The 19,860-nt window shown below is 41.8% G+C and overlaps 1 protein-coding gene across 3 annotated transcripts in view; it reads right to left on the bottom strand.

Moving 5' to 3' along the window:
- The window catches only part of Sncaip (synuclein alpha interacting protein), a 141,872-nt gene that overhangs the window by 34,452 nt on the left and 87,560 nt on the right, over positions 1-19,860 (bottom strand). For all 3 annotated transcript variants that reach the window (XM_010627253.3, XM_010627251.3, XM_010627254.2), the window contains exons 3-4: positions 19,634-19,706; positions 79-947 (exon numbers count right to left, since the gene is read on the bottom strand). In XM_010627253.3, the coding sequence (XP_010625555.1) occupies positions 79-947; positions 19,634-19,706 (942 nt within the window). The remainder of the gene's footprint in view (positions 1-78; positions 948-19,633; positions 19,707-19,860) is intronic.

Below are 19,860 nucleotides of genomic sequence, written 5' to 3'. Positions count from 1 at the left end.
ACAGCAGAACCACTGAGCTAAATCCCTGGACCGAGTCTTTAGATTATTAATATATTCCCCAAACTAGAGTGTACTCACCAGGAGAGATATCTGTCCTTCTTTAACGATGTTCAAGATGCTTTTTGCTCTTTTCAAATACTCGCTCCTTTCTTCTGGGCCTTGGGAGCTGGTCCAGTTCGTGCCATTGACCTGTTCCTCCAGGTTGGGTTCTGGTGCTGAGGAGTGCACGTGGACGGCCCTGAGCTGGCAGTCCGGCACTGTCTTCTCGATTTTTCGATTATGTGGATCACTAAAGGCCCTGTTTAAGAAGTCTCTGTTCTGACTTTCAGGCTCATATGCAGAGCCACATTTAACAGGAGGAGGTGAACTCTCAGGTTCTTCAGCGGGCAGCTTGTGTGGGTCACGGAGGACAGCGGATGCTTTTCTCAAGTGAGGACTTTTCACAGGAGGAAGAACACAAAATGGTGTCAGGTTGGATGGTGAGTTCTCAGTGCTTCCTGTAGAGCAGGCTTTGCCAGAAAGGCCATTGATGGTGGTGCATAAACCCAAAATTCTTTTTTCTGAAGTCACCCTGGAAAAAGAGGCAAGCTGCTGGCTGGATTTAATGTAAGGCACATCCAGAATCTCATCCATGTCCAGGTCGTAGTGCTCCAGTTCACCCAGCGTACAGCTAGGCTCAGAGCCCTTCCCGGGCGAGAGCCCCCCTCCATCTTCAGGGCCAAGCTCTTCCGTCTGGGAGCCCTGGTCAGAGTCATCACCTTTCTGGTCCTCCACCTTACGGTCCTTTTGCTCATCACTTTCATTGTTCTCCAGAGTCTCCGGCTGATGTTTCAGGGGGGAAACTCGCTTTACTGGGCGGAACTTACTGTATACATCAGCAATGCCTGTAGGCTTCTGTGTATTTGTAATAAGAGTTGAGATGCCACAATTCCAGCTAGAGCTAGAAACTGTTTTTTTAAAAAAAAAATTTTTGAAAGAGGAGACTATTAAACTGGAATGTTGAACACATCTTTGCATGCAGGCACACATGATCCACTCAAATTATGCTCAAATTAAGCCCCTGTGTTTAAGGAGATATCTTAAAGGGGTTATATGTCCACAATATAAAGAATTCATACTTATTGCTAAACAGTGAATGCTACAGAAAAGTCATGATCTGCAGGCCCAAAATGAATTAATGTAGCTGTAATGGCAAAAAGACAGCACTAAAGGAAACAAACTCAGGATTTACTCACTGAATATATATTTCTAACAATATTTCAATATTTGCCACTACCCTGAAAACAGGACTAGAGGATGGACTGCTGTGTTACACTTCCAAACTAAATCGGGAGAAAAGGCATATGTGCATACAATCTGCACATACATGTACATGTAAACCCACACTCACACACCTCTATGCTTAGTAAGTTCCACTCAAGGACAGGGTAAGTTATTGAATGTTATACAAACTGAAACTGTGACCCATTGGGTGACTCAACTTTCCATTTGGTGGTTGCGGAAAAAAACAGAAAGGAATGAAGTGGTCTGGAGTTGAATGGATTACGAGAGACAAGTCACAGCTGAACTAACCCCAGCCTAGAGTGAGCACCCTAGTGAACCAGTAGGAAGGACCACCTCACAGTGCTCTCTGACGTATGACACAACATGGTGCACTCATACTTCACAACAGAACATGCATTTTAAGATTAATGCTACCTACCCGGAATAGCGAAAGCAATTCTGGGTAACAAAGGCAAGGCAGGGGGTATCACAATCACTGACTTTAAATTACACTACAAATCTCCAGTGATAAAAACAGCATGGTACAGGCAAAAAGAACAGATCTAAGGTTCAATGGAACAGACTAGAAGGTGCAGAAATAACTCCAGACATACTCGGCCACCTAATCTTTGAAAAAGGAGCCAAACATCTTCACTGGAAGATAGACTCTTTAATAAATGGTGCTGGAAAAACTGGCTTTCCACATGTCGAAGACTGGAACTAGACCATATCTTTCACTATGCATTAACCTAAAATTGAAATGGATGAAAGATCTAAATATGAAAATGGAAACACTAAATCAGCTGGAAGAGAGAACAAGTAGAACGCTTAAGGATACAGGAGTAGGCGAAGACTTCATGAGCAAAACCGACTACATAGGAAATATTATAAAGAATCAACACCTGGGACCTCATCTTATTAAAGAGCTTTTTCACAGCAAGAGAAACCACCAACAAAGTAAAGAGACAACCCACAGCATGGGAAACAATTTTTACCAGCTATGCATCAGATAAAAGACTATGCTAGAATATATAAAGAACTCAAAAAAATTAGACCTCCCCAAATTAAAAGACCTAATCCAAAAATGAGCATCTGAAATGAAAAGATACTTCTCAGATGAAGAATTAGAAGTGGCAAATAAACATATAAAAAATGTTCAATATCACTGGTCATCTGTGAAACGTAAATTAAACAATGCTGAGATTCCGTCTCACTCCAGAAAGAATGACTGCTATCAAGAAATCAACCAATAACAAATGCTGGAGGGGCTGTGGGGAAAAAGGAAACCTGCTCCATTGCTGGTGGGAGTGTGGACTGGTACAACCAATAAGGAAATCAGTGTGGAGTTTTCTCAAGAAACTAGAACTAGTGGCTCCATCTGGCCCAGCTACTGTTTTTCTTGGTATCTTCCCCCAAAGAATTAAAAACATCATACCACAGTGATGTATGGACACCCATGTTTATAGCAGCACAGTTTGGAATAGCTAAATCTTGGAAACAGCCCAAATGCCTATCAATTGATGAGTGGATAAAGAAGATGTGTTTTTTTGTACAATGGAGCATTGGCCATAAAGAAGGATGAGCTTCAGACATTTATAGCTAAAGGGATGGACCTGACACCACACTTCTAAGTGAAATAAACACATGTTTAAATGCCACATTGTTTCTCTGGCATGAGAAACCAAAATTGGAAATAAGGACTAAAATGCATAAAAGATATTGGGAAATGGGAAAAGGGAAGAAAATGTTCAAGTGGGAAGGGGAACAGGGAGGAAGGAGGGGGAAAGGACGAAAGGGACAAGAAAAAAATGAAAATAGAAGGAAAAAAATGGAAACAAAGCTTTTGTCCACAGGGAGGGGAAAGGACTTATGGGGAGGGGGTAGAGTGGGATAAAATACAATTTATTTTTAAAATAATAAAATAAAAATAAAATTGTCACACAAAAAGGATTTAATGCTACCTGACATAGTTGGAAAGCTGGAAAACAAAGAGGAGGAAGAGAAATTTATGGAAGGATGGGGTAGGCAGATTCGCTTTTTTCTCATTTCTGTGCCACATTCAAATAAAGACGGCAGTCTCTGCTTGAGATGGAGTGTAAAGCGAAACGACCAGATACACCGAGGTGAAAGAGAAGGACCACCGCCTTTCAAGTAGGCCTCACGTGAGGCCACCGGACACCCCTCTTGGGGCAGGGAGGTAGAGAGCCTCAGTCCTCATGTGTGCGAGTGCCTCTTCCTCTCTGGGACACTCTTCTGCTGGAGAAAAGACGACCCAGCACTGTAGAAGCTTGCGGGCCTCTGACGGACAGGTCTCTGCTCTCCTCCTAGTTTACCATCCCCCATCAAAGAGGCGCCACTTCAAGGCACACCCTCCACCTGAGGACCTCTTGTCTGTCTCCTGCTCTGGACAAGTGCAAGTGGGGAAGAGTCTAATCCCAAAGGAAGTACACTTGTGTGTCCTCGGTAACAGAGCACAGCCAAGGAATGAAAGGACTGGATAAAGGGGTGTAGCTTTAACAACGGTGCCCAAACCCCACAGAGGGGATAAGAGTGAGAGTTCTGAACCGCACTGCTCTGTAACTGAGCTCTGTCTAAAAGTGACCATAATTTGGAACGTGATTTGACATAATCTACAATTTGCAGTCCAATCCTAAGGCCTTTATAGCTCTGACATTCTAGAATCTGAGAGAATAAGAGGAGCTGTGAAAGGAGAACGGGTTTTGTCCAGAAGGGAAGGACGGTGTCTAGATGGCCCCAGACTGCTGCTTCTCTCCCTTTTCTTGGGTTGGGTTCTTGGTTGTACACAGTACTTGGCCTAGAGAAGACGAATAACAGATGCAAGCACGTGAATTTGAATCTTACCTTGTATGATTCATTAAATCTTTAAAAATGCACACAGTGCATCCTTCTGAGGGATTTACAACTTAATCTCACAGGGAACCAAAGTCCTGCTAATAAACTCAGAGCAGTGATAATCACCAATAAAAGCTATGTTTTCTAAAGTTATTTATGACATGTAAATATGTAAGGCAAAGATTAATTCCAGTTAGTTCTCTATAAATTTAGAAGTTTTCTATCTTTCTCTTTAAAAATGTGAAACTATGAGAAATGAATGTTTGCCAGAAATTTCTGCCAAGGCTTTCTCTCTTCCTTAAGAACACATGATTACTTACTTACATAAAACAGAAGAGAGAGAGAGTAGACACAGAATTTATAAGGTATAATACGCCTTTAGTTTTTATTCATCATTCTTCTGAAAAACTATAAACATAGTAGGAAAACATACTCACAGACATTTCTTATTATGAGGCATAATATTTGCTAATATTTTACCAATTAACTTTCTTTGGGCCTACTAAAATATGCATCTCAAAATATATTAAAAAATGTAAAGCCACATGACTTAGCAGGTCAATACAATGAGTGCATTGTACCAGTATATTTATGTATTGTATAAGGTTATGAGTTCAAAGGGCTACTCTTTTATGTTGGCTTTATTTACATGTTAAATTTTTTCCAAGTGATATAGGGAAATGGATACCATATGTTTCTCAGCTGTTTTGTTCCATTAAGAATGCTCTGTGGAGATGAATTCTGTCTGAATTTTATGAGAACACTTTTTTCCACAGAAGGGTCTAGAAACTGAAGAAGGATCATCAACATGTAGGCTCACTGTCTTTCCTCTTACTCAAATTTTTTTTGGGGGGGTGGGCAGGGTGAATTCTGTGCTTTCTGGTCTATATCTTGACTGTCAGGAAAAAAATTCAGTCATGAAAAATAGCTGTATTTAACAGGCTTTCATGCAAATGAGTAAATGCTCTAGGTTAGTGGTATACTATATAATTGAGTGAGAAGAATGTCAGGTTTATGTACGCACAAAGGATGAAATTCAATTAGTTACTTTATCCAAAGCTAGGCAAATTTAAACACAGGACAAGGAAAAGGGCTATTAGAGACCGGCGAGACTTTCACTTCCAATCCTTTGAATGTTCCAAAAATTTCGGTTACATTGCTCCTCTACTCTGAGAGTATAATAGATTTCTTATCATCATTGGAAACAAATTTCAGAGTAACTATGGTTACTAAAAAGATTTTTGAGGCTAAATTTCCTTTTTGGAAATTATGAATAAGCTATTTACATACTAACAAAATTTAAACCTTTGAGAATTTTATCTATTTTATATTTTTTACAAGATGTGGGGGAACATGATATCGGTCGCATTTGTCTCTGTCCCTCAAAGCATACAGCAAAATGTTGTATTTAAATAGGTTCTTAATGACTTTTGGGGTGAATGGGTTCATTTTTCACATCTTATGGAAGTAAACAGATGACTAATATGCCTTAAACCTGTCTACTTGAATATGTCACAAATTTTCTAAAATGGTCAGGAAGCAACTGGATGTGTATATGATGCTGATTTACAGGTTACAATAATCTCCTCTAATCTAGCTGGCGTTTGGGATGCCTCTGAATGTCAGCAAAGAATTTTCAACCACCCAGTAAACATCTACCCATAACTGTTTTTCAACAAGCACTACCATGTGGGTGTGCAAGTGTTTAAGGTGGGTAGTGTATCTCAAAGCAGAGCTCCTACCTCTTCCTCTCTTATGTGTGTGTGCGCGCACACACACACACACACACACACACACACACACACCATTTCCCTAGCACTTTTCTCTAGACTCTGGCCCAGGTAACTGCATTAATCCCAACACACTCCCCTGCCTCACACCCACCAGTCTTAGGCATTACCCTAAATCCCTCTTAAACCTGGATTTCCTTCATCCTCACTGCACTGACGCCCTCTCTTACAAGATTTCCCCTTGCACTTGTCTCCCTTTCCAGTCCCGAGTCTCTCCTCTTCAGATGGGTCTGATTTTATCCTTCAAAATCAGCTCAAACCCTCAGAGGCCCTTTACTTCCTAAAACAGTATTTCCCTGTGTGTAACATGTACATCTTCCCTGAGTCCGGATGGAACCGCATAATGTACCCTTGATAAACAGAGCAAGGATGCTGTGCATCTTTCAGGCCTCTTTCTTGCTTCTAATTCTTCTAAGGAGTCTGTCTGGTGGTAGAAGGAATCTAATTTCTCTCACCTTCTCGTTTTAGCCCTCATGATTCTCTGATCACTCATTTTTCCTACCCCTCTATTGCTGATTTTACCCTTTCTGGATATACCATGTTCTTTCTTCTTTGTGCTTGCTCCTGGGCTTATTTTCCCTTGCCTATACTGCCTCACTAGTGACGCATGTCCTCTGATTCTCTCAGGGAGCAGCTGCTCCTGCTTCTCAGTGCCTGACAGTTCTTGTACATACCTGGAGCTGGGCATTTCTGAGGCTGATGTACCTACTCGCTGGTGCACTGGTGTCATCTTTCCTCCTAAGAACCCTCGAGGGCATACACTGCCGAAGAACCTGTTGGTGTTTCATATCAGCCCTCTGTCTAGCACAGGGCCTTGAAGATAGCAGGGCTCACTCGAAAATCTTTCAGTGAATGGATACACGAAGGAAGGAAGGAGAGAAAGGAATGTATCTCAAAGATGTGCAAAATAAAGTACATAAACATGGGTTCTGGTATGGTAAGTCTGTCTTGCCACACTGAGCTGGGCTGCGTATTTGAGCAGAAGTATTAGCAAGAAGAAGAAGCTGAGACATTTACAGGACGTGCTGCACGGAGGAGCCCTTTCTCTGTTTCCTGTGATAAGTTCTAAGTCTCAGTTTCCTCGTCTGTAAAATGAAGAGATTAGAATATGTAGTTGCTTAGATTTGATCCACCCCTAAATTTCTATGGCTGTATGTAATGGCGACAAATAACAGGGTTCTTTATTCTGAATGACTCACTATGAAACACTATAATTCTTCTAGGTCCATGTTTTTACCAGAGCCTCTCAAATTTATAATTATGAGGCTGAGCTGATTGCTGACACAGAACAACTCTTTGGCTCTTGGGTCTGATAAATTAGTATTTTCTTAAGATAATGTACAGTTTGCTGTTACAATAGCAGATCCAACTTTTAAGACTAAACATCAATGCTGGCTCCTAAAGTGACTATTTTACTTCTAAATAGTGAAGTTATATGGCCACATTAGAAAGTCAGCTTGAGACATTAAGAAAAGAAACAAAGGGATTAGGTCTTTAGAATAAAATATTTGTTTCTTAATTAAAAGTTAAATGGGTTCTATTTTCTCCGAGAAACAAAAAGGTCAGATTTAGATGTTATTGCTTTAAAGTACACATGGCAATACATTCTACAGCTACAGCCACTGAGGACCTTGATCCTTCAGGAAAATTCCATCTCCTTTTATTTTTACACCAAAGAAGAGACTTAAGACAGTTTGAGAATGTCAGGGGTAGAGTCATAGGTTCCCTTTATCCCATGTAAATTGAAATCTACGTTGGACCCACTTACGGAAATATTTCAGTCTCTATAAGAAGCGAGGATAGAAGCCTCTACCACCTCAGGACAGCAGGGAGACCAGTTTGGGTCTGAGTGAAGAATACTTGCTGGGTTCGTTTTTGTACTTCCCTTAGAGGTTAGAGTGTAACCTGATCCAAGGAAAGGTGGATTCACTCTGGATTTGGAGTACTGTAGTAGGACATTACACTACAAAGAGGAATGTGTGCGAGAGAAACACATTTCTGGAATGGCCCATGGGGCTGCTGGCTCATTCCTCCATTTTGATGCCACAGACCCTTTACTGAGGTATCTGGACATTTTAGGGAGGTAGAGAGGACTCCAGTTTTCAATAACGCCAGTCAACTATCTATTCACATTAGCAAATTAAAGTCCTGTGGAAAAATATTCTTTCATTTCTAAACAAGTTCTCTATAAGTGGACATGGATATCAAGGGGCTGCTGTTAAATGTGTCAGATTTATGCTTTATCATCTCCAACTTGGCTCAGAACTGTGGATACCTGCTCAGATAACTGTATAGCCTATCGGTAGCCATTTCTTTGTTGTGTGAAAATTCATTCACTATTCAAGCCCTGTCAACCAAAGAGGCATTTCCTACCATGAACTCTGACTCAGTATTTTGACAGGTTTAAACCTTTGGGCTTCAAAAGGTCAGTCCATTAGAAATAAAAAACCCAAATGTACAGTCCATTGAATAGCTACTGGTAGATATGAAGAAAGTACATGCTTTCAGTTATTCTGATCTCTAAAAAGTATGCCAACCTTCATGCTGACATCAGCACAGTTGATACTAGCTAATTGACATTAGCTGCCTGAGTGAATTGTTTTGTGTTAATTCTAGGCCCATTTACCGGGATTCCATGCTGTCTTTCTCTTCCTCCCCGTGTGGAATTGTAGACACTCGTGGCGGGACTGTAGGAAGAAGGCACATCAAGCAGAGAGAGCTGAGCAAGACAATGTGTGAGCAGTCTTGGTGTGGCCCCTGCAGACACAAACTTGCCAATATTAAGTGAAGGTGGTGATGTTTTACAGTGTCCATGGATGTCAAGGGCAAAGAACACCAACTTACTGCTCCTTGTAAGACACAACAAGCAGATGTAGCAGGCAGGCTGGAGGGTGAACAAAACCTCTATTTTTACCTCCTATCTCACCACTGGTAGCCCAGCAAAGGGCTGTTTATTTCGTTTCTAAATATGAAGTATGTGCTCATAGTAAAAAACAGCCTTAGACACCAAAAAGACAAAGAAAAGGGGTGTGTGGCATCTCTTTGGGGTGCCAGAATGCTCTCTGCTTTCCTCTCCTATCTCCCATGAGAAGTGAAATGGCAAAGCTGTGAAACCTGGTCTTCCTTCGAAAGGCCGTACTTCAGGGTCTCGAGCGGAGGAGAAACAGCGGAACTGGCACTGGCCAGCAGCCTGCTCTCCCTCTTTGTAGCCTGCATCCTCCTGGGCCCGCTGCCTTGGCCCGGCTCTTAGTCACCAGGCCGGGGGAGGAGAGGACAGGCAGGAGCAGGTGAACAAGGCAGAGAGGGAGGGGAGAAGAGACAGGTGTTCGGCAGAACTACTGTACGTCCGGCCCCAAAGTGCGGCCAGTCTGCACTTCGCAGGCCATGTTGCAAAAGATGAAAGACAGGTGCAAAGGCATTTTAAGAATTCTACAAAATATATCTTAATCGGAATTTTCCTAAAATGTCTTCTAAAACTTTAAGGGTATTTGTGAAAGGCTGTTTCTGTTTCTGGGCACAAAGCAAGTGTATGATTGCATCCGAGGTTTTTCATGAGTCTGGAGGATGGATGGGCAGTTCTTATGGAGTCTCAATTGAAAATAAATGATGGTTCAGGGAAATTTAAGTATTATGTGGAAAAGTACATAGCATGCTGACTTCTCAAGCAGGACTGAGGTTTCCTGATTCCAACTTTCCATAGAACTAGAGAGCCACTTTATCAAAATTAAAATTATTCCCTAGACATGCAATTCACAGCTCCTCTATTTGGGTCATATGTAGCACATGGAATCTCAGACACCAGCGGGAAAAGCTGGTCATGTTCATTTTAGATTTACTTGAAACTAAACCTCAAACTGTGCTCTCTGCTTACAGTTAGATAATCATTTACTAACAAGCTACAAGTGTAGGGGCAAGGTTTGGGAAATATTCTTGAAAACATTAGAGTGGAAGAGTTTCTCTATTTTGTTTATCTTTAGTGGGTGTTACCTTAAATTTAGATTCATTTCACTACAAGAATCTGTTCTTCCAGCTGGTGATCTCTTTTTAATATGACCAAGAGATGCAGGACGATAACGCAGCACATTTAGAAGTGTTAAAATAACTGATGGAAAGCTAACGTACTTTTACAGGGTTCATTCAGCCAATAAATATTTGTTGAGTAGCTTCTGTGTACACGGTCCCAGGGGTACAGGGGTGAATGAGATACCCAGAAAACAATGCAAATATACAGATGAATGGAAAATAGAAAACGTGGAGTGCTCTGAAGGAACAAGCAGGGTACTGGAGCGGAGAAGAGCTACAAAACATTTTCAAGAAGATGACCTTTAAACTACGACCTGGGTGATGACAAGAAGCCAACTGTGTGAGTTTCAGAGGGCAAAATGAAAGGGAAGACAATTTGGGTGGAAGGAAACACATTCACAAATGCTTAAAGCAGAAGAGAATCTGGTGGATTCTGCAGGTCTCATTGCTGGAGCACAGTGAGGCAGAGGGGAAGGGACTGAATACGAAGATGAGGGAGGTTATCGGGGCCAACACATTCGGGAGTTTTATGGGCTACAAAGAGTGTGGTTTTCATTTTAAGTGAAATAAGGTATCCCTGAAGGGGCTTCACGAAGAAATATGTGTTCTCATAGGGTGGGGGTGAGACGGGGAGCTCTCCAGGGTCTCTTTTAGAAGGGCACTAGTCTCATTCATGGGGCTCCACTCTCATGACCTAATAACCTCCCTGTAGGCTTTACCTCTGTAGAACATCGCCTTGGGAGTCAAATCTCAACAAATGAATTTTGTAGGAGTACAGAAGACTCAGGCCCTAGTAATTAAATAATGTGGAGTCTGGAGGGGGATTCTGGCTTTGGAAACAGTAGCATTTTCAGTAAGCTGAGCACTGTTTATCGAGGGGAATCTGAGTTGGACCGACACACTGCGAAGGGACTGAAGACACCCTATGTAGAATTCCACCACGCTCTAATGCAGATATTGGGTGGGTCTCTAAAAAGAGGCTGGCACGCAGCGGTCTGCGGATACACACGGATGGAGCATATCCGAAACCATGAGAATGGACGAGAGAGACTTCAAATTTCTAAAGAGGGAGGGCCCCATTCAATATTTAGTCTGACTGATGGTTTAAAGGTGAAGCAAAGAAAGGAGCGGAATTGTAAAGTACAAAGAGATTTCAGGGTGTTAGGAGGCAATGAGGAGAGGGAAGGCCTTACAAAAACCAAGAAAGGCCAGGCGCGGTAGCACACGCCTGTAATCCCAGCACTCGGGAGGCTGAGGCAGGAGGATCGCTGTGAGTTTGAGACCAGCCTGGGCTATGCAGTGAGTTTCAGGTTTGGTCTCAACTACATAGTGAGACCCTGTCTTGAAAAAAAAAAAACCCAAAAAACAAAAAACAAAAAACAAAAAAACAAAACAAACCAAAAAAACAAGAGAGGAGACTGTTTTCAGAAAGGAGTAGCCAGTCATCTCAAATACTACGCAGAGGCCAAGAAAGACAAGCACCAGGAAAGTCAGTGGAGTTAGCAGTGCGGAGATGGTGACCTCCCAAGACAGGTGAGCCATACTGCAGATGCCTCAGATGAATGGAAGCAGAGGCCGGAGGTGGATTTTTCTGTGATTCTTTACCGTAGGCGAGGTTTATTGGTTTTTCTTTAAAGACAGGTGGTACAGAATGTTTGCATTATGAGAGCCATAGTCCCATACACAAAAGATTGCTAGTACAGAGGAAAAGAGGTAACTGAAAGATCAGGGCGTCAAATCAAATGAAGAGAAGCAAAATATCAGGGGTCCACATTTCCATTACGATAGCAACCGAAAGTTCCAGGCTGCCTTTCACCTCTTCCCATATTCCCTTGTCCTACGACCATCCACACCTCAAATATCATAGTCGGCAACAATGCTCAGGAGACTGCACCATAGATACAACCGCCCAAAAGGGTTTTTAGTCGAAGAGGGTAAAGTACTATTAAAACAGTATCACATTATTAACAGACTTCAAAACACAAATACAGAAAGAGGATGAAAAGTGTAGAGAACTAGAAAATCACGAGTTGGAATGGTCCTAATACAACAGACCCTCACTGTCCAGTACAGAAACACTAGAAGACTGTGGCTAGTGATCATTTACAATATGGCTGGGGGTACTCACTGACATGGTAATAGTTTTGACTTAGTAAATAAAATATATTATGAAATAACCCATCTGTTTAATGATATTTATTTATTGTGGCTAGCAGAAGATGCTAAGTTATATGAGCTGCTCAGGTTATATATTTTTATTGGACTGACTGTCTAGAAGTCAGGCAAAGGGCTCTTATAGGTGGCTTTGGAGGTGAGAAGGGAACAGGAAAGACATCTTCCATGAAGATCACAGCCAATGTGAATAACTAAACTACAAGATTCTAAGATTTTCTATTGCCTGAGTTACTTATTTACTTGATGAATTGATTGTATTGAGGTTGAATTCAGGGGTTTGCACATGCTAGGCAAGTACTTTATTAATGAGCTACAGCTCAGCTATCAATCCTTTTATTGAGGGAAGAGTAAGAGCAAAAGAGATAATGCAGACAAAGAAGGGCCATGTGAAATGGGAAGGCAGAGGCCACTTAATGTCGGGAGACAAAAGGAAAAAATCATCTTCAGCAAGGAGTGAGGTGTGATCAGAGATGCTTTGGAGCTCCCAAACTAGAACTTTCACCAACAAACACTCAGAATCTCACATTGGATTGGGAGGACGGGTCAGGGGAAGCCCTTCTCCCTGTGAAGGACGCAGACTGCTGAGAAGGAAATCACCGAGAAGCCACACAGGTAAAAGACTCTGCTTCTGTTTAGTGTTCTTCCTGTCCTGGTGCTTCAGTTCTTTCCTTCTCTGTCCAAAGATGCTTCTCTCTGCCTCTCTGGTTCCTCATCCTTTGTGCTGGATTTCCCCACACTCACTTCCACAAGAGGAGGTTCTTCAATGCTCTGCCTTAGAAGTGGGAGACAGGCGCCTTAGAGTCGAATAAGAAGAAACCAAGGCATGGAAGAGGACACTGTGAGACCCTTCCTCTAAGTTTCTTTTCCACAAACGCTTTCTTAATTATGACATTCTTCACTCTCAAGCCAAGGCTGCTGCGGTGACTGTACTCATGGTTAGGCAGAGAGAAAAAAATGTTCACATAAAGAGAAGAGGAAAAGATACAATATATTTAAGCCCTGCTACTTCCAGCCTCCTTTTAAAACTTTCAGTATCAAGAGTCTTATTCTAATTTTCCTATCAACCTCTGTTTCACGCTTATGCACACTGTTTTCCATTCTTTCAGAAACTAATTTGCTTTCATGGGTCAGTTCTGTGGTCCATTCAAAATCATGGCCACCTGCATTCTGTAGTAAAAGGAAGAAAAGCAGCAGATGAAACTGCCCTTATTTTATGATTAAAACTATACAAAATACATGGCTCAGGAAAAAAGAGTAACTTAATTTTGTTGGCAACATTATAGTTTTTAACTTTTTGTCTTTTAAAGAATTATGTCATCTTTATAATTACAATTTTGTTAAAAATGAAAAATAAATGTTTTACATTACTAGATGTTTTATCACTTTTGAATTTTTAATTGTTAAATAAACTGGATGTTTTCTTACAAATACTAGATTCTTTGCTGTTGAGGTGTTCATTTCCTTGACTGAGATCATAAGAAAATGTGTTTCTCTATTCTCTGGAGTCTCGTTTATACCACATCATGTGAAATGGATTAATCAGGACGCTTTTCAATTTAAACTGACATGTCAACATTTACTTGCATGCTTTTAGCATTGAACCCTAATATAAATTGAAAACAAGAGACTTACACGTTTAGCATCATACCACAGCAATGTCTATAGCATAAATTTCATGCCAATCTATTATTTTAGGTTATGGGTGAAAGCCTTGAAAACCTTAGAGCACCATGTAAGTATATGTATTTACAGGTCCAGGGTCTGGCAACCTGTATGCACAGTGTCTAAAAACGTAGCAAATTTGCAATGCTTTTAAATACACGTCCAAAAAGACTTTTATAAGATTCCAAGTTTAAAAAATATGGTTTCTTTTATAATACAAATACTATTTCATAATATTCTTTCATAATCTAAGATATCACAAGATCACTTACTGTTATATAACTGATTTTTCAAGCCTTATTGAATTTAAGATCTGAGACACAAAGCTGCATTAATATTTGACTTCTTTCATGAGAAAATTTTACAATGAGCTTAGCAGATACATATTCCAAAAGAATCACGAGGTATTTAAAGTTTCATGAATTGAAACAAATGTGTATTTGAATATCTAATTACTTTAAAAATTCTAAGCCAATGAAATTGAATGTTTTTATTTGAATGCCTTTTGCTGCCATACATAATATATTTTTATCCTCATTTGCAGAAAACCATAGAACAGAGATAACGCTCACTGTCTTGTGCTGCCTTTTTCCTATGTGAGTAGCAGGCGTTAAGCAGAGAATGAGTGCAGATATTTCACAAATGACTTCCTTCTTCAGATGCACAATTTTCACACAGAATTTCCTTTGCTACTAACCCGTGTGCCACACGACTTGATCCATGTGGCTTCTTGCACTGAATCACTCAGCTGACAGAGCAGGGTTTCAGATTCACTTGCTAGTTCTAGAACTTTGAGCCAATTATTTGTTCCTGACTGACCTCGGTTTGCTCATCAGTAACACGGGTATAACAATGATCTTTCCTCGGAGAATTATCTTGAGGATAAGAAAGCTGCTTGCGGAGGACCCGGCATGGTGCGTAAGTACATGGAACAGCTCAGGAACAACTCAGGAACCTTCCCAGCACCCGCACAGCTCCAGGCCCAGGCAGAGCGTGGTCTTGGGCTCCCCACTTCTCGGTCCCGCCACCTTGTGCTGTCTCCAGTTCCCTCATACTTCCTTCCTTTCAAAGCCTCTTTTCTCCCAATGGCCCAGTCAGAGTATAGAGGAACGGGTGGAGAATAGTTGGAAAAATCACTGCTGTGTGAGGAAAACGCAGACTTGAACAGGAACCAAGGCCTCCCTGGAAAAGGCAGCAGCTCTGGGGTGCTGCTGGAGGATGCAGGGCAGGCTCCTGAGGCTCTGACACTGCACCTTGCCTTCCTTGGGGCTCACTGCCGGAGCTGCCCAGGATGCCGAGACAGCACGTGACGGCTGTACCTCTACCAGGGGCTGCCGAGGCCTCGCTCACCTCTCACTCTTGTTCCTCTCAGAATACTGAGCAAACAGGCAGAAAGAACAGGCCCACACCCTGGCAGGAAAGGCGCACGACAAATCCTAGGAACTGTTCCACTGGCTGACCGGTTCTGATCAGACCATACAGGCGGAGACCTCAAACTCACTTCTGGGATCCACTGTCACGGGGATGCTGGAAAACTGCAACGTATACACAGGAGAGCAAGAAGAATAACGAAGACGCACTTAAAACTGCGGGTGCGGGGAGAAAAACTGCGCGGGCACGGTGAACCCCGGAGAAGACAGAAACAACGGTGTGCTATCCTCACACAATTAGCACACTTTATTGCTACCCGGGACGACCCTGGGTGCGAAGGAAGAACTGGGGTTGATGGCTGGAAATTCAAGAGATATTGACTGTTGCCTGAATAATAAAGCGAACCTCTTATGGATGGACTGTGTTACGAGACGGTGCCCTCGTCACTGAAGTGAGAGGGTACAGGGTAGATGGCCCCAGGGATGGGACAGTGGAAATAACCTTCAAAGATTTCATTGGCTTCGGACTAGTTTTTAAACTTCTGGAAAACTTTTTGTTTATAGATAATTTTTCATTTTTATGACCTATATATTTGTAAAATAGATATATGAGCTGCAAAACTAAAAATAATACCCCAAACAATGGTATAGCGGCATTCATTCGTCCACATGCATTGGCTGTCAACATTTTATCAATTTATTATTTGCACTTCCCTTTTCCCCTCAGATTAGATGATTTTTAAAGTCCCTTGCCTTACTGAGAATTAAGACTCTACAGGCTGAGGCTTCTCTCTAGGTACAGGTTGAATATCCCTAATCTGAAAATTGGAAAACCAAAAGGCTCCAAAAATCTGAAGCATTTCTGGTCCCAGGCATTCTGCATAAGGGATACCCAACCTGTGATAGGATTTTAGAAAGCAGGAGTCTCGTTGGCAGTGCTGTTTATTGCACTTAGCAGAAAATGTGAATTCTCTAGAGAGCGTGGCCTCGGTCAGCCCCCTGACCGTGCCTCTCCTGGATCACCACACGGCAGTTCCACTGGTTTTCTTTACTTCCTCATACTGCTAAACTCAGTCCATGTCCAGGGACTTTGCACTTGCTAGTTCCTCACCATCAGTCTTCTGTGATGTTCACAGGCGATGGCTGGTGGTCCTAGTGTTCCTTGACCTCCTAAGCCAGTGAAAGCGAGCCTGATAACAAGCATGCCTGAGGCTGGCCACCCCTTGAAGCCCTCCCTCCTCGTTCCCACGGGTTATCCTGTCATGTTGCTGCATACAGTTCCGAGCAACGATCCTCCTGTTTACTGGCTGGCTTGCCTTCTGACTGTCCCCCACTCAAACGTAAGATCCATGAAGACAGGCAGGCTCTTCTTCTGTGCTGCGTCCTAGGGGTTTGGGTTAGCGAACACTCAACAGACACCGGATGAATGAGTAAGTCAGAGAACAAATAAGAATGATTTTGATTAAAGACGTGTTAATAGAAAGACAGACGTTAGGGTCTGACAAACTACCTCAAGTAAAAAAGTGTTTAATGTATTCTAGAAAAGTAAAGACAAGTGTGAGGAACAAGGAAGTTTGGAGGACATTTTCCTGAAAGTACAGTACCCTGTCCTAAAGATGATGCAGATTTTTCTCAGAAGCCAAAGTTCTTTCTGCTGCCATCTATTTGAAAAGATAGGAATTTGCTGGCACCCCTGAGACCAACTCCCCTTGGCTGGTTGATACAATAAAGACAGGCTGGATAGGATTAATCTTGATGCCCATGGCAATGACTGATTTCCATTCTTTTAGAAAGTGGCTCTGAAATTGTTTTGTTTTTCTTTCCAAACATTACCAGAAGATTTCTTCCAAAGTCCACAGATAAAGAGAAGCTGTGCACAGGTGAATTTTCCCATACGTTCCTTCTTCTAGAATCATTCTCAATCTGTTTGAATATAGTTTTCTGTAAATAAGGACTAAAAGGTCTGATAGATAACGTGAAATAGGAAGAAAAGGTGCAAAGGGGAAGGGGAAGTGGGAGGGGTGGGGGAAAAGGAAAGATGGGAAGGAATTAACATGAGAAAAAGAGAAAAAATGGAAACAAAGTCTTTGTACATAGGGAGGGGTGGAGGGGTGGAAGGGAAGGCAGGGGGACGGGGGAAAAAATAAGAACCAAGTTGGATTATGTAAAGGTGCAAATTACCACTGATGAATGTCATTATACTGTATACCTCAAATGTACCGATAAAATTAATTTAAAAAAGAATGTAGTTTTCTGGCCTTCAAATGGGACATCAAATTGGAGGAATATATGTGATTTCATTAAGAGGCCTTGTACATTGATTTCCTGTCAAATCTACATCTGGCTGACCACCTCGAGCACTGCGTCTTTGCTCTGGGTAAGTTTAAATGCTTCCTCCACCACAGAAGGAGAATCTAGCATCACTTATTGTGAAAGAGTTAGAAGTCACAAGACCTGAAGAGGAGAGAATAAACCAGCCTCAGGGAGAATGACTGCTCAGTTTCTGTTTATTCACTTAAGAGTAGCTACTTAACAGAAAAAAGAAATGAACCCTTAATGTGGAAAATGTTGACTTAAAAAGTTTTAAAAGGACAACAGACTAAAGTTAAACTACTGCGGCCATGAGGTAGTGCATGTACTAGATGAGAATAAAATCTATGGAAGATTTCCTGGGGTCTGAATCCCAGCTCTATAACTTAACTGCTATGTGACTCTGGGTGAGACATTTTATTGAGCTTACCTATCTATAACATAGACATTCCAGTAGTACCTAACTCATAGGACGATAGGTAAGTAAAGTTCATACAACACCACCTGGTACATTAATAGTACCTACGTTATCACTAATGAAATGCAGTTGGTATTTTTTTTCTCTCTTGTTCCTTACCTCCAGTTAAAGAAGAAAGAAAATTTCATATCTGTCAAGTGTCTTCAGATACATCACCTAGTTTTGATTCTAACGATAGCTGGTTAAAAGTTTCATTGGTAAAAGTTTCTTTGTGTAAATTTTGAGGCAGGGTGTCACTCAGTTGCTCAGGGTTGGCCTTGAACTCCTGAGCTTCTAGCAGTCAGCCCCCACATCCAGCTTAGAAGAAACTTCTCTACTTCACAGACAGTTAGCCACAGGTTCAGGCATGATGGGTGATAAACCGCTGAATTCTATGGGAAGCAGCTGTCTTCCGACTCCCTGGTCTCTGCTTTCCTCCCTCGGCCCATCGTGGTCATCACGCAGCAGTCCCCCTGGTTTTCTTTGCCTCTCCCTATGCTCATGCTCTGCACTCAGACCAGCAGTCACTCTACTGCATTTTGTGTCCTGTGTCACCAACCACAGTCACTGGTTCAACTTTGAAATAATTAAGCCAAAACCCACTGTTAAGCCCTCTAGAAACTAGAGTGTTTTGAAATAAAAAAAAAAACCTAAGGATAAGTAAGGACTGTTATTTAAATTTAAAAATGTCTTCTGTGCACAATATTGATGGATTACTTTCACACACACACGGAGATAAACAAACCAAAAAAGACTAATTATTATTCCTGTCTCAGCTAAGCATAATGTCAAAAGAAAACAAGCAGTCCAGAAGAAAAGGAAACTAACTTTATAAAAGTCCTTTCATTTGGAGAGACCCAGACTTCTTGTAGCTGTATAGGTAAGGTACCTCTACTGATTTTTAAACATAGTACACACAATTAGAGGATTATCTTAAGCCTACCCACAACCACGGCTCTTAGGACTTTCATCACCATCAGAGGAGGTCTAGTTCTGGCAAGGTTAATGGTGATCGCTTAGAGTAATTACTTGGAAAACATAAGCATCACTTCATAGTTTAAACCCATGATATCATTCCCATCCATACCCTTTTCTAACTTTAATTTTTGCCCATCCCAGAAAAGCAGAAACACTTAATTTGATTTACAGAAGGAGAACAACCTTACGTGTACTTTTTGTAGGGGCAGGGGCGTGCAGGCAGGAAAGGTGAAGCAGCTGGTTTTCGTCTGTGAGCCATAATTCTCTGTTCAGTTTACACCACTGAACTCCAAAGCTCCGCTTTGATCTTAACTGCTATAGTATGCCTGGCTGCAGATTCTATCATGTTGCATCCCTGATAGGGTTTCAGACTCTGGCAAAACATTTTCCCTCAAGCTGGCCCTACCATATGGGTAGGAAATGCATCCAACATTTCTGCACTGGCTCCTGCATCATTGTATTTTGTCACCAATGGTTTCTTGGGTTTTCAGTAAATGCTGCATATACTGTGGTCTGGAGATGCCAGAGGATCTCCTCTGTGTATTTGTATGCATTGGGGTCCTTATTAGAGCTTCTTTGTGCTGCATCCTCTTGTGGATGACCAAACCTCTGTTTGCTGAAGGTGCAGGGAGGGGATGTGAGTGGAAAACCATGCAGTGAAAAGAAAACAGAGAGTAGGAGCAACCCACTGCTTTCCCAGAGCCCTCAACATTAAGTCATGATAAGGAGGAAAGGTGAAGAGCAAAACTTACCTGATCTGTCTTCATTTTGGGAGTCACATCTTCGGCACAGTTCTGGGATCGTCTTGAGTGATGTGACTGAATACTGCATGGAAAGCCAGAGGAGAAAGGGAGTGAGATAGCAGCATAAAGTGAAAGCATTCCCGAAAATTGGCCAGAAAAAAACAAACACAAGTGATACTTGAGCACAACATGTATGTCCAGGAAGTCTATCTCACCAGATCCCAAATGGCTGCCTG

The sequence above is a fragment of the Fukomys damarensis genome, unplaced genomic scaffold, assembly GCF_012274545.1.
Source record: "Fukomys damarensis isolate Sample0158 unplaced genomic scaffold, DMR_v1.0_HiC HiC_scaffold_3, whole genome shotgun sequence".
In the NCBI taxonomy this organism is placed as follows: Eukaryota; Metazoa; Chordata; class Mammalia; order Rodentia; family Bathyergidae; genus Fukomys; species Fukomys damarensis.
This window is presented reverse-complemented; position numbering and strand designations above follow the sequence as displayed.